Here is a 14146-nt window from a genome sequence, read left to right as displayed (position 1 = left end):
CTCCCGAACTTCAAGAACCCGGCGACTCAGAAGACGTGTGATCGGGCCACTGGGACCACACAGTCTTTTTGCTGGGCTCTCGCCGTTGATATCGACGCAGCTGCCGACCGCAGGCCACGCTCCTCTTAAAGCTCTTGGACTCGGCGCTTCTTGGTCTTACCTCATGCTGTGGATCCTGTCAAAAGTTTACGAAGCTCTCGCCCTCCTAGTCCAATCCTTGTATTCGAGCTTGGTCCAGCTGTGCGAGCAACTACTTATCTATTCAGACCTTCAGTGTCTTCCGCCTACTACGAGAGACCTCCCGACCGTACCGGCGACCACTCAGCCGACCCTTCCGCGTTCAGCCGTAATCCTACGCATGGTAGCTTCGCGGCACTAGCTTTTCAGCTAACCGCAAATACTTCCTCAGGAGCTTTCTCACGACGATTCCAACGCAGTTATGCCGCCAAAGAAGCGCAGTGCCACCAGCACAGCCGCCGCCACACGCAGCAAAAAGGCCAAGACGGAAGGACCTGCTACCAAAACCACTCGAGCTAGGTGAGGGGAGGTTGTCAGGGATCGTGTCTCACCCAGTGAAGCGCCTGAACTCACTGTTATCGTACGAGTAGGGCCTCAAAGGCAGCGATAGCGACGATAGTAAGTGCAAGGAATTTCTGCCCTTCATTGGCCAGTTCTCGAACCATCGTCGTCTAACCGTGCTTCTGCAGGATCCGAAACAGTACAGCTCAGCGCGATGTGAAGCGTGGTTCGACCAGTATGAGGATCCAGATGACAAGGATGTTGTGGGGCCGGAGGGCATTGAGAAGCTCTGTCAAGATCTAGGCATCGGGACCGATAGCGTAAGTCCGGGCGATGAGGTTGGGAATCAACCCGTGGTTGGATAGCTCACCGAATCTGCACTAGATTGAGATCTTGGTCATTGCATGGAAGCTGCACGCGAAAAACATGGGCTACTTCACTCGGAGCGAATGGGTGGATGGGTTCTCAAGACTGGAGTGAGTCTTGACGTCTCGAATCCCACTGTGGTCTCGATCCCTGACTTTGTCCACGCGCACAGGGTTGATTCCTTGGAGAAGCTCCGTGCCAAGCTGCCAGCGTTCAGAAACATTTTCGACAGCCCTTCGGATTCTAAAGAGCTGTATATGTTTGCGTTCGTCTTTGCTAAAGAGAATGATTCAAAGAATCTTCCTTTAGAGGTGAGTGTGTGTTCTTTGACCACCTGCAATGAACAAGGTTTAACCGTCACATTCTCGCTCCCATCTCCAGCTTGGTAAGACAATTTAGCTTTGCAGATTGCACCTGTCGCAGATGGACCGACTGACACTGACATCATCCCTGTGCCTCACGCAGCAAAAGGCATGTGGAAGCTGGTGTGCCCACCTGAGCATTTCCCGCTGATCCCTTCCTTCTTGGCCTTCCTCGATGAAATGGCCCCTGTCAAGGTAGTGAACAAGGATCAGTGGAGGAGCTTTTGGGAATTCTCCGTCACAGTCAGTTATGACCTGACGGGATATGATGAGACGAGTGCCTGTAAGTGTTACCCCGCTATCATCGCACTTGCTGTTTGTTTCAACCCCACTAAACCCAAAGTTTGCATCACAGGGCCTCTCCTATTCGACGAGTACGTGGCCTGGAGGCGGAAATAGGCTCGAATTTTTTTTGCTTCCTCAGCATCGACGTGATTTGGGGGAACCGAGACCGCTTGCCACACCATTCATCAGGCGTACAACATATTTCGCGGTGTATATACGGGAACACAAACACCACTAGCATCGCAAATCCGTCGAGATTTATTTCACTTTTAGATTCTTAAACGCAGCGTTTCCAAGATACCCCCGTTTAATTTAGACATACCTCCGCGCACCCATGTTACGTAAAATATGAAGCCTCGTTGTTTCGAGGCAAATAAATGTATGCATTACCGTGCTTAGTGGCTCAGATTGGTCCTTTAGTTTTTGAGATGGGATGTCCGTTTCATGTTACGTCGCACCTCCGGGGAGGTTGACCACCCAGACATACAGCAGGAGCATGAGTGCACAGCAGAGAAAGCGTACTCGGACTTGCTCGCCTTTCTCATCACATAAGAACACATCTATATACAATCTCACAATACATGGCAATGGAGCCAGGGAGATCATCATCGTTCTGGCGTAAACGCACGTAGATTCCGCAAGACATCAGCCGCGATACTCGGAACGACTTCAGACGACACGGAATCCGTTGCCATGAGAATGTATAGTTTGTGGACGCCTTCCGATCTGTATGTGCGGGGCGAAGATGTGGCCGCAGTTAGAACGGTGTTTGCTGGACACTTCAAAATAGTTGGGAACCTACCTGGCATAGAACCGGTACTGATCCCTTGTGATGACGAACTCTGAAACTCCAGGTACACGGAGGCTCGAACTGTTAGCCCAAGAACAATGATATGAGCACAATAACTCAATCGACACGTATTTGAGATTGAACGCAAAAACAGATCATACGAACCTCGCATCCGAAAAAAGCCCCCAAAAACTCGCCAGAATCTCCTTCTGCTGCACCTCGGGTCCCGGCCTCAGCTGCGGAAAGATCGTGCACCCCGTCTTGATATTATGATAAAGCATCGCCAAGGTCTCGCGTTTCGCAAACAGTCGCAACAGCACCGGTGGCTCCTCGGTGGGTATCTCGAGGCGGGACTGGATGAAGGAGATGCGGAACTCTTCGATGCGATTCTGTAAGGGCGCGAAGGCTTTGTCGATGTAGGCGAGGACGACGAGGACGTAGGATTGGAGGCGGATGAGGTAGAGATTTTGCCAGGCGCCGTGGATGTAGACGGGGGTGAAGCGGACGGAGTTGTGCCCGAGGGGGCGGGATTTGTGATATTGGTGGATCTGTGATTTCGAGGGACGGGTGATTGTCTATGAGTGGGATGAAGACTGTTGTCGGTGTGGGTGAAGATGCACTTACCATCCGGGTTTCGTGCAGGCCAAGCCGGGAATACAGCACTGAGTCGCCGAGGATAAGCATCGTGCCGTTCCCGCACACCCCCTCCTGGCTTTCCAAAAACGCCAAAAGCTTGTCCAATCGCTCCGTGATGTCGAGCTCTAACGATATCTATTTCGAGGCGGGCGGTAAGCCAGACGTGTGCCCCCAGGGGTACGTGAATGCTACTCTTTGCAGTGTAGTTACCATATTCACCCCGCTAACAACCGTGCTCGGATCCTGCGTCATTTTCGCAAAATAGGTCGAGAGGATATCCTGGGCGCCTTTTAGATCAAAGAAGTCTTCGTCCCAGTATTCGTGGTTCCCGAACAGGAACTGTTCAGATCGAGGGGTGTCAGTCTCCATAGCTTACCCTTCCTCTCCCTCCGACCCACCCTGCTCCGGATATAAGGCGTACCTCGCACATCGCCCCAACATCTCGTAAAATCGCCTGAATGATCGAACTTCCTGTTTGAAGATCGCTATGCGCTATAAAGACAAACTGACATCACAAAACCCCATTAGCAAGCGCTGCACCCGCGGCTCTGTGAAAACCAAATAACTCACATCCCCAAATTCCTTGTACAAGATCCGCCCTTTCACAGACACCACTTCCCGGATGTCCTCACCCAGGAGTGTTCGCGCAAAGTTCGAAACTGAGGACGAGAAGCCGACAACTAGACTGTGACGGACGATGAAATTCAGCCCCGGCACTGGTTGCACGCCCGTCTACTCTAGAACAGATGTTGACGTATGGAAATGCCCGCTTCGCGTACCTTTGGTCCAAAGCATCCCCTTGAACTATTTTCCCGAAGATGACGCGCAATTAAAACATCTTTCCGAATTTCAGTGCACCTTTCCAACAAGCACTTACAGTTCTTGGCAAAGTAGGTCCGTCCAGACTTGTGTATCACGAAGAAATTCCGTAATGCCATTGCTTATGCTTCGCTCGTGCAAACTTCTATTGACGCGTGGTTGACCCTACGATCGGGGAAATCTGACCTTTGAGCTGATGACTGGTGGTTGCTGGGCGACCTTAGTCCTTCGGTCAAGGTTGCGGCCTATGGGCAGGGACGAGCTGTTTTGCGGAAGAGGAACCGCAATTTGTTGGAAACCCTCCTGGACACGGCAAAAAGCTTCGAACTTTGCACGAACGCGTCGAAAGCGAGGGGGGTTTTACGCGTGTGCGTCACTGTCAGGCATCCAATGTTCGGACATGAATAAGCAAAATGGACATGGGTATGAACGGGGGAAAACGGTTGCGAAAGCGAAATAGATCTATGTTGTATGAACGGAACTGAGTGATGTTGTGGAAATTTACATGGTCTGGCTGTGGGCAGCTACATGTTTGATATCTAACCATCTTCCGTGCCACACAGCGGTCACTCGATGAATCCTTTCGAAACAGCAATTTCCGCGTTCATGATGCTGCTGCCTGCCGCACCCAGGATGGTATTGTGCGATAGCAAGGAGAACTTGACATCAAAGATATTACATTCCCGAATGCGCCCGACGGCAATCGCATTCCCGTTCCCGACCATGATATCCATCCGCGGCTGGGGTCGATCCGCTTCTTTCATCACAACGATCGAGTGTTGTGGCGCTGAGGGTGCCTTGTGCTTTTGTGCGTCTGATGTGTACGATGCGAGGGCGGCGGTGATGTCGGCGATGGATGGTGGCGGCCGCTTTACAAACTCCACCGTCACGCTCTCCATGTGCCCGTCGATAACTGCTACACGATTGCAGCTCGCAGACACTTTCAATTCCGGAGGCGCCTCGAATGCAGTCAAGTCAGAGTTCAGACTCCCCAGAATCTTCGAACACTCCGTCTCGAGCTTATCTTCCTCTCCGGAGATGTAAGGAACAACGTTCCCCAGAATGTCCAAACTCGGCACACCGGGGTAACCTGCCCCCGAAATCGCCTGCATCGTCGTTACGATGACTTTTGACAAGGGGCCGAACGCATCCTGCAGGGCTTTCAACGCGACGACAAGTCCCGTCGTGGAGCAATTTGCGTTTGTGACAAGGAAACCTTGTTGGAGACCGTGGACGGATCGTTGGTGCTTGATGATATCCATATGCGATGGGTTCACGAGCGGCACAACGAGAGGCACGATCGGGTCCATTCGGTGGTTCTTTGCGTTAGAGAACACGGCGAAATCGGCTTTCAGGAAAGCAGTTTCGATGTCCCCTGCAACGTCCGAGTCTAAACCGGAGAATATGACTCGACAGTTGCTGAAATGCGTAGGTTCGCAACTTTGCACAATGAGCGACCCCACTTTGTCGGGTATGGGGGTCGCCTGCTTCCACGACTTTGAGGCTGCTTGTGAATATGGCTTGCCCGCTGATCTAGGGGAGGCACCGACGGCTTGGATAAAGAAATAGGGATGACCCTCCAACAACTGGATAAACCGTTGTCCGACCGTGCCGGTGGCACCCAGGATGCCTACTGGAATCCTCTTCTGCTCTGTGTTCTGTGTCATTGCGCTGTGGTTTCGCTCTGCTCTGGGGTGTGTTGTCGTCTCGAGGAGGGTGAACGAAGTATGAGAATGAAAGAAGTGGGAGGTTTGCTGGGCGTGAGGGAGCGAGGGGGTTTTCGTCGTTAAGCCTGGAGTCCGAGTCGGCAGACGCTCGAAAGATACATATACAGTAGGTGATGGTCCGTTGTGGGCGAGGAATTAGGACAGCGAATGCGGACGGAATGAGGACGGGCACAGCTGCGAAAAGCGATGGAAGTGACGCGCATGACTCACCCATCTCCTCCTGCGGATATCCCCCTCTTTCAACGCGTTGTTCAATGATACAGCACGGACGGATGGACTCCCGCAGGATCCATGTACTATACAGCCATAGCAAATGGGTTTATGACATACAAACATGGACAAGAGAATATGAGTATAAGAGAGATAGTAAAGGTATATATAAAAGAGATAGTAAGGCCCCATCGAAGGCACAGAGACAAAAGCGCATCCGTCCAACAGAGCTATCTACATACAGAAAGTAACACACCCTATTCTGCCCCATCCTCCAATGTGTCGCACATCAGACACGGATGTACACATCCCCAACCCGTTCCAAAAATTCCTGCAGCACCGCCCGCACCTCCGCCCGTTCCACCGTCATGATCCTAACTGCTACCCGGAAGTACGCGGGGACGTTCTGTACGAGCGGCGGTGGCGGCGATGATGTTGGCGTTGCGGGTGGGGAGGACGATTTTGGTAGCCATTCGTCAACCACCGATGATGCCGTTGTTGTTGTTGGTTGCTGTTGTAAATCGATCAAGTTTCCGCCAGCAGACGTACTGCCGCTGGTCCCATTCACGCCGTTATGCGTTGCCGAAGGCGCGGACCCTCGCCCATCCTGCAAAGGCCCAACCCACAACTCATCCATCGACAACAGCTCCTTGAACACCAACACCACCACGGGGCTCCACAACCCCAGATGCAACTGATGCCGCCCCTGATCCGCCACAAACTCCGTGTACCGCGTCAACACATCCAACGTCTCCTTGACGAGTTCCTGCCCAACCTCCGTCCGCGCCGTGTCGTCGAGTTTGTACACCGCAAAGAGGACGCGGAGGTAGGTCGCAAAACTGACGGTTTCTTGTTTGATCAGGTGCGGCGTTTGTGGGACGAGGCCTTTGCGGTAGATGGCTTGCCGGAGCGCTGTTTCTTCGTTGAACGCGCGTGCGACCGCGTAGCTTCGGTAAAGGCATTTTACCCAGCGCGCCCGATATGGTGCTGGGATGAGAGACAGCGTCGGTGTTTGATTTACTGATGGCGAGGTTGCCGATGTTGCAGAACTTGCTCCTGGGGTACCGAGTGACCCCGGGATAGGGATGGCTTTCGTTCCCACCAACGATTCTCTCCGACTTCCCCTCCGTGAAGACTCAACTGCCGATCCAAACACCAGATCACGAACGCCCTGCACCAGCTCCAAATGCGTCACACACTTGATCAAGACATACTCGAAGTCGAGCGTATCGAGCGTGACTTTCTTGCCCTCGCCTACAGCCTCCCTCGCGGCCCGCAGCCCAATTTTGGCAACCTCGCTCTTCTCCTTCACCGGCGCGGGCGTCGCCGACTGTGCCGAAGCCGCTTCATACTCGCAACACAGCAGCTCACCAGGCAATGTGCCTCTGAACGCCTTCTCAATAGCCTCAGACACGACGCCCCAGATAACATCATTGTCGATGGAGCTCATGTTGTCGCGTATGAACCCATGCAGGCATATCCCGCCCGTGGTCGCAAGCTTCTCATCCCGCTTCGTAAGCATCCCAACCAACAAATCAAACACGCTCCGTAAAAGATCCGGGTTCGCCGTCAACGTCGTAAAGTAGTGCGTGAACAGATCGATGTACAGACGCAACCCGTGAATGTAAATCGCTGTCATCTCCGGATCCTTGTACGTTGACTTTGCGATCGAAACCCGAGTGGGCCTTTCGCCGCCCAGCGTCTCGTCGTCGTCGTCGTCGTCGTCATCGCTTCCACGGCCGAGCTCCGCAAAGATGGGCAGGATAACGCTGCGTTGGATGTTCTTCCAGTACCCGACCTCGAATATTGCACCGGCCGATTTGAGGGTGTCGAACAAACCGTCCATTGCCTTCGTGCGCACGTTGACGCTCTCTGAGTCAATGATGATCCTGGAGAACGCCGAGAGGACCGGGAACCATTTCAAGAAGAAGTGGTCCTCGGTGACAAGTCCATTTGCAGAGAAATACGGTTGCGCAGCGTGCCGTTGTGTCGCCGCGGGAGCATTGCCGGGTGTCAAGGGCACATTGGCATGTTTCAGCTCCGCCTCTGCAAACGACGGCTTCCTCCTGCCAGGAACATTCACGTCCCCATTCCACCCAGAAAGCCATTTCGCTACCGCTTGCAGGAGTTGGATACCCCCCGCAGCAACCTCCTCACCCGACGGCTCCTCAACCAGCGAAATCTCCACCAAGCAGGCGACAAAGTCCACGAACCCTGCGCCGGCGTTCCCAACGACGCACTCAAAGAAGCCGGAAAAGATCATCTGCACGACGCTAACGGACAGCCGCAGGATCTTTTCATCGCCGCTCTGCGCGGCCTTGGAGAGGACTACGAAGATGGATTTCCAGCCGGATCGGAGGGATTTCCCGCGGGCTTGGATCATTTGGCGGGTGCTGGATAAGATGAGCTCTTTGATACGCGGGTCTGGGTTGTGTTTGATGATCCACTCGAAGGATTTGAGGAACTCGTTCTGGGCTGTCCAGTGTCCTAGTTCCTCCCTGTAGTCAATGTAGGGACGTTAGAATATGGCTGTACGCTTCTTCCCGCACTAATTATACACGTTAAACGCACCTTTCGAGGAACTTCATAGACAGCTGCCTTAACGAATCCACCGCAAACGTAGCAACATTGAAATTCGGATGACACGCCACCGTATTAAAGTACGGCTGCAAAATCCTCCAAATCTGCGTCCATTCAAACCGAATCCTCGGCATATTGTAATACGCAATCTCCACAATCTTCTGCAAGAGGTACATCCTCGGTGCCGAGGAGCCCGTCCCTGCACCCGCAGCCTGGTTGGGGATCGCTCCGGGGGCGGTGGTGACGGGATCCAACCCGACTTCTTCCATCGAGACGTAGCAGAGGCAACGGAAGAAGTGAATGATCGCGGTTGCAGAGAGTTTCAGAGTGTTGGTGAAGATGCGGTCTACGGCTACGACGGTAGCTTGGTTGTGGAACTCGGCGATCAGTTTCTCGACTGCCGGATTGGGGCGGGCTTGGCTGGTTACGTCTTCGATTGTCCGGTACGCGTTCGATGAGGACGGTTTGCCACTGAACGGGATAACGCCCGCTTCTTCGCCTTCGCCGTCCCGATCATAATCCCCACTGCGCTTCCCATCGAATGACGAGCTCCTATTCAGGATGATCTGCATGCGCTCGAGGTGGGATATAGCTTTCAGCACCTGCATCCAGCTGCCTTCTAAGTACTCCCCGAGGTAATCGGCAATGACAATCAGCGTCTTGATGGCGCGGATATTCTTTGGCCGAATGTCGTGGATATGGGATAAGCCCGTCAACTTGGACAGCGATGTCACAAAGGCGTCTCGCTCCGTCTCCATCCGGAAGATGCTCGCTAAGCGTATCGAGAAGGAGAACCCCTCCAACGCCAAATCGGAGGCTTTCGGTTCACCCAGCCCTGCTGCTCCAGAGCTCTCGTCGCCAGCCTCCTCATCATCATTCGCGCCTTCAAACGCCAAACTAAAGACCGCCATCAAAGGCCAGCTCGCCATTCCAAACATAGGCCTCGCAAGCTCCCCACCCGACGCCGTCCTGAACGGCGCCATATCCTTCCCTTTGATCCCCTGTTTCAGCATCCCCAAACTCTTCTTCTGCACCTGCGAGATCTCCTTACGGTACAATTCCATCCGCTGCCGATCGTCCAAATCTCCCGCACCCCATCCAACTGCCATCTGCGCCAACCGCCCGGCATGCTCCTCCTCCATAATGATCTCGTTCTTCGACACCTGCTCGTAGATCCGGGTCAGCAGCTCGTCAGGCAGGTCCCCATCATCGTTGATTCCGCGGTTGTTCTTGATGAATCCCTCGGGCGTCATGCGGTGCTTGATACTGGGCGAGTGCAAGTCGGTGTTGAGCATGATGACCGAGAAGGCGAGCGTGTACGCCGTGTCGGCTTTGGCAAACATGTCCGGGTTGTTCTCGTAGAATCTGTCGGCAAATTTCTCCATGATCCGGTCGATCTTCTGCGCTTCGCCGGGGAGGCGGAAAGTCTGCAGGAAGGCCCGTAAAGCGGGGACAAAGTCCATTTCCGTAAAATCGAGAGTGTCGATGAAGGCGTGCATGACATCTACGTTGAAGGCGTCTGCCTCGCCTAGGTACTCTCCTATGGCAGCTTTGGTTAGAGCGTCGGTGGTGCGCAAGAACTTTGCAATCGACATGGGATCTTCCTCGACAAAACCATCGCGGATAAGTGCTTTGACGCCTTTGGTTGGCTTTACGTTGAACTGCTTGATGGCGTTCCGCATCTGCAGCTTGCGGGACGCGAGATTCTCGATCTGGACGTTGTCGTCGGGACTCCATTCTGTCGGCGTCGCTGCCAGAGAGGTCGCACTTCCAGTTGAGAAGGCTTGTGCCAGGTGTTTCTATTTTTCAGAGGGTGAGCAAGTCCGGCAGCGCAATTTCAACCAAGAGAACACAGCTACTCACGTGCTCCATAGACACATTATGCAAAGGATGCTTATACACCAGCACCGGGTTAGCTTGATTCGTTGCTGCGAGCGCATCGAGGAAGCTCTTCGTAGGCACATCGCTCGTCGTAGATCGCGGGGTATCCACGCTCTTCTTTTCGGCGGGCTCCACTTTCAATTCCGTTTTCATCGCTTTGGCCACCTCGATGTTCTTCTTAATCCTCGAAATGATTGGCAGACTAGGAGCGATATCCTTACTCCATTCTGCCAGCGAGTTCACTAATGCCACAAGACAGCACAGCCCACGAAGTTTCAACCGCCTGTCCTGGGCTTTCACGAGCTGTTCCTTTGAGTCTAGACCGGCGGCGCTGACTGCAAAGCCCATGATCCCCGTTGCTGCAACGGGTGTGCTCGTGTCGCGGCCTTGCGCTACTCTGCTGCATACGTTGACGATCCGCTCAAAGAGGGAGACCATCGATATGTCACAATCGTAATTGAGGTAGAAGTCGGCGAGTGTCTGGGGGTTTTCGCAGATCTTCAGGAGAGCCTGTAAGACCATCCTTTTCTGATTGTAGGTCGAGTTGCTCATCTCCAGGATATGGAGGTATATGGTGTTCAGCAACGCCTCGATCTCCAATTTCAACTTTGACCGGAAGAATCGAATGACCATCAGGAAGATGGACAAACTCAACTCGAAGAGTTGTGGGTTGGTCGTAACACCGTTTCGCGAGATTGACAGGCACAAGTTCTGTTTGATCAAACCAGCGTACAGATCGTCGGACTGGAAAACCGGGCCACAGTTGTTCATTACGGACATAATCAGCTCCAGTGCGAGTTGACGCGCTTTGGTGGACTGCTGGGAGATTTCGTTCATAGATGAGGCTTCCTTGACGTTGGCAGCGTTGAACGTCGCCGAAACAGTCTGTGAATTCTCGGATGTGACTGAAAGTCGGCAGAGAAGGCGAAACACGAGGAAAACATCCTTTCGCAGAAGCTCGCTGTAGAAAGCGATGGTGGGATCGTAGGGGTTTCCTTCCAGCTGTGGACCAGTGGACTCTCTCCGCGCAAGTTGTGGAGGTGCTTCCAGTTGTTGAGAAGTTCCATCGGGCTTTGTGGTTACGATCGTGGGAGGAGGCGCCGATGAGCTGCCATTGGTAGACGCCGAACCATCAGCCGCTGGGGTGTTTTCGTTTGCATCTGAGCTGGCAGCTCCATGCTGTTCCTCTGCTGTGTTCGACTCGGTCGACGGCTCCGCTGGAGCATCCAGGCTATTGGACCCTCCTTCATTGAGGTCCACTTCGATAAGAGGCATGACATTGTCATTGAGAACATCTGGCTGTACCGAACCCTCCACAATGACATCGGACGCCTCCGTCTTCTCAGCCCCGGCATCATGAAGCCCCGTCAACTTCTCGATTTCGGCCATCGATCCCGTCTCCAAACTCCTCGCTAGGACGTCCGCGTATCGTTCCATCCTCGAGAAGATCAGGTTCACCATCTGCGTCAGCGAAGCTTTAGCCGTCATTTGGTTCACAGGCGCTCGGGAGTTCAGGTGAATGTTGAAACACGTCTGGATCACTTTCAGGAGGGACACCTGATGAACCTCACATGCCGTCGACGTGACGGCAGTCAGTAACACTTTCAGTACTTGCAGCTGCACAGTGTCGTCTCCCTGAGAGCCGCTGAATGTTGTGCAGACGGTATGAATGATCTCATCAATGAGGTACGGATTGGGCGGGTAATGTGGGGTATCGCCGACGCCCGTCGCCAACAGCGACGTGCTGCGCGCTGTTATTGCTGGTGTGCCGTTGGCTGCAGGAGCAGGAGCTGGTCGCTCAGGTTCCGCCTGACTCGGAGCCGCTCCACTGGAAGCACTATCATTCGGTAACGCATCACTGGGCACATCGGTCACCACTGGTAGTGGGGAGGAAGTGTCCAGTCGCGAGAGATCATTGTCGGTCCCAGGGACGCCCTGTCCATCGTCAGTCGGAATGCGTGTGTGAGACTGGTCAACGACGGCGTCCAGCGGGAGAGCACCTCGCAGAACGTTGTGGGCGATGAGTTTTTGGAGGCAGTCCAACGCAGCCTCCCTTATACGTGGCGGTTGGTTGTGGTGACAGGCGATCTTGAATGGTGCCCAATACCCATCGGCGCTGGTGGGAGATCACATAGTCAGTTGCAAGCCTGGCCACGTCACAGACAACGCATACCTCCTACTTACCCTATTGCAGCGCCATTACTCTCTGCGTTCTGCTCGAACTCGGCGTCGAATTTCGCGATGGCGGCAGTGACGCTTTCTTTCAGCTCGGACGACCTAAACGTCGAATTGCTTTCGTGCGCGAGACGCTCGAGACAGGTCTTCAGCAGTGGAGGCGGCGGGACAGTTGTTGGTGCAACCATCTTGCGTATGAGACGTCCGCCAACGTTCTCCAGAATAGATGAGATGCAGCGAACTGCTCGTTGGGTTGAGTGCGTATTCTGCTGCTTGCGAGAAGGAAGTTTCGTTCACACGTTGCACCTTCGAGCCTCCGCCAAACCCACATCTCCCACATCATGGTCGCGACGCGCTTGCCCTTTCCTGGCCGCTCCGGCCGGCGCCAGGGCCGGCGCTGCAAGTGCTGGCAAGGGCTTGCATGGGTGAAATGTGGGGCAAAGGCAGGCCAAGACTCCATTTCAGGTTCATCAAAAGAACCGTGCTTTCCAGATCCATCGCAGGGCGTTTCACCGCATCAAGCCATATTGAGCAGCATTTTAGAACCTTTTCTGGACAAAAGATTCTGGCCCCTATGTATATATATATTCTCAGTCAGGGATCCTTTGCGGGTCAAATACATCTGCTGGAGAAACAGCATCGGATTTGGGTAAGATGGTGACGGAGGATGTCGTATCTGGATGTCTGAACGACGTGAACCAAAAAGCGTTGCTCGAATGGGTAAAATTGACACTACGTATTGAGCATACTTGTCAATTTCTGGCGATTGATCGAACTTGTGCATATATGGAACTGGATCTGGCTGGATCTGGGCCATGGAATCCGATTGCAGGCAATGCGGAGCTTGAACTTGAGAGCCTAATACTCAAAGTATCATATGGCATCATCAAGGCGGCCGGTATCGGTTGCCTTTCCCTTTGCGAAGCAGAACTTCTCGCCTTTCATATCCCAACCCGTCGCTACAAGCACTATTACCTTTCGCCAAACTACCATGCCCGTCATTGAAGCTGATGAGTGTGCTGCCCGTCTCAGATCCAAATTGAGGTTGCTTTTGACAACTTAGCGCAACTTCTCTCAGAGGATGTCGCCAAAACGGAGACCTCCATACCGATCCGCAGCACCAGTGCAAAATGTACAGTATGTATGCGGCTGGCCTCCAATCTCCCCGCCAAAACTCAAACGAGGCTGCATGCGACTCCTGGATGAGGCGTTCATTTGAGCGACGGGGGCGAATCCCCGATGTCTGAAGTGAGAGTGATGGGTGAGAGCAATGGGGGAGTGCACTTGGGTGCGCGCGTTATGAGTTCTGTGGCTTGCGCGGAATTAGCGATGTGTCATCGGGAATTGACCCCAGTCAGTATGTCACGCGCCCCCCAACCGGTTCATCCCCCCCCGCCGCCCCCAAGCATTTGCGATCCCCCCGGTGACTGCCCCGATGCCCGCTCAGCTCGTTGCATCTGGAGCCAAGGATAAAGCCGTTTTAGGCGGCCGTGAGGGAACCGAGAAGAGGTTACGGAAGAGCGCCTTGACGATCTCTTTCGCATAAACATGCATGAGGATTCTGGGCGATCTCTTGTTATTGAACTTCATGCTTAACGCAAAACGGTGTTGTTAGACATACGCAGGTTGAGTGCATCCATGGTCGATCAGTATTCAATGTGCCAGTCAATTCAAAACCTTCAGCGGGTTTGAGTGTTGTAAGTCACCGGAATGGAAACCCTGTGGGTAAATGAGATCCGTCGCGTAGCACAAGGTCGAATGGAGGAGGTCAGAAGGGACGCGGTTTGACACAATTG

General features: G+C 53.6%; 4 protein-coding genes across 4 annotated transcripts; 1 reads left to right on the top strand and 3 right to left on the bottom strand.

Annotated features, from left to right (window-relative positions):
* The first annotated feature begins 790 nt into the window (after positions 1–790).
* EV422DRAFT_42130 (Cullin binding-domain-containing protein) lies at positions 791–1892 on the top strand. The gene is made up of 5 exons (XM_053067107.1): positions 791–839; positions 904–995; positions 1058–1196; positions 1267–1270; positions 1351–1892. The coding sequence occupies exons 2-5, from the start codon at positions 946–948 to the stop codon at positions 1644–1646; spliced, it is 489 nt and encodes a 162-aa protein (XP_052925991.1). The 5' UTR covers positions 791–839; positions 904–945; the 3' UTR covers positions 1647–1892.
* A 35-nt stretch (positions 1893–1927) lies between these two features.
* On the bottom strand, positions 1928–4117 carry EV422DRAFT_528091 (uncharacterized protein). Its single transcript, XM_053070258.1, has 9 exons — positions 3836–4117; positions 3738–3762; positions 3529–3643; positions 3380–3463; positions 3169–3297; positions 2947–3093; positions 2488–2870; positions 2335–2403; positions 1928–2258 (listed from the first exon to the last, which is right to left on the bottom strand). The coding sequence occupies exons 1-9, from the start codon at positions 3894–3896 to the stop codon at positions 2138–2140; spliced, it is 1134 nt and encodes a 377-aa protein (XP_052925990.1). The 5' UTR covers positions 3897–4117; the 3' UTR covers positions 1928–2137.
* Positions 4118–4129: 12 nt separating this feature from the next.
* Positions 4130–5680, bottom strand: EV422DRAFT_528089 (uncharacterized protein). Its single transcript, XM_053070257.1, has one exon. It carries the CDS (start codon positions 5442–5444, stop codon positions 4344–4346), a length of 1101 nt encoding a protein of 366 aa, XP_052925989.1. The 5' UTR covers positions 5445–5680; the 3' UTR covers positions 4130–4343.
* A 323-nt stretch (positions 5681–6003) lies between these two features.
* On the bottom strand, positions 6004–12302 carry EV422DRAFT_495953 (uncharacterized protein; the record flags this gene model as incomplete). The annotated part of the gene is made up of 8 exons (XM_053067842.1): positions 6004–6120; positions 6283–6767; positions 6834–8212; positions 8286–9191; positions 9351–10093; positions 10158–10722; positions 10909–10991; positions 11481–12302. Coding segments are annotated over 8 exons (5100 nt in total), but the record flags the coding sequence as incomplete, so codon positions are not given.
* Positions 12303–14146: the final 1844 nt, after the last annotated feature.

Source organism: Fimicolochytrium jonesii (genome assembly GCF_025526975.1).
Source record: "Fimicolochytrium jonesii strain JEL569 chromosome Unknown EV422scaffold_10, whole genome shotgun sequence".
In the NCBI taxonomy this organism is placed as follows: Eukaryota; Fungi; Chytridiomycota; class Chytridiomycetes; order Spizellomycetales; family Powellomycetaceae; genus Fimicolochytrium; species Fimicolochytrium jonesii.
The sequence above is the reverse complement of the archived record's forward strand: the minus strand, read 5'-3'. Positions and strand labels throughout refer to the sequence as shown.

Coding starts and splice junctions, on each gene's coding strand:
- EV422DRAFT_528091 (XM_053070258.1), bottom strand. CDS start 3,896: ATGGCATTACGGAATTTCTTCGTGATACACAAGTCTGGACGGACCTAC. Junction 3,644..3,737: donor GGGGATGCTTTGGACCAAAG/GTACGCGAAGCG, acceptor CGTCCGTCACAG/TCTAGTTGTCGGCTTCTCGT. Junction 2,259..2,334: donor CAGTACCGGTTCTATGCCAG/GTAGGTTCCCAA, acceptor CCGCACATACAG/ATCGGAAGGCGTCCACAAAC.
- EV422DRAFT_528089 (XM_053070257.1), bottom strand. CDS start 5,444: ATGACACAGAACACAGAGCAGAAGAGGATTCCAGTAGGCATCCTGGGT.
- EV422DRAFT_42130 (XM_053067107.1), top strand. CDS start 946: ATGGGCTACTTCACTCGGAGCGAATGGGTGGATGGGTTCTCAAGACTG. Junction 996..1,057: donor GATGGGTTCTCAAGACTGGA/GTGAGTCTTGAC, acceptor CCACGCGCACAG/GGTTGATTCCTTGGAGAAGC.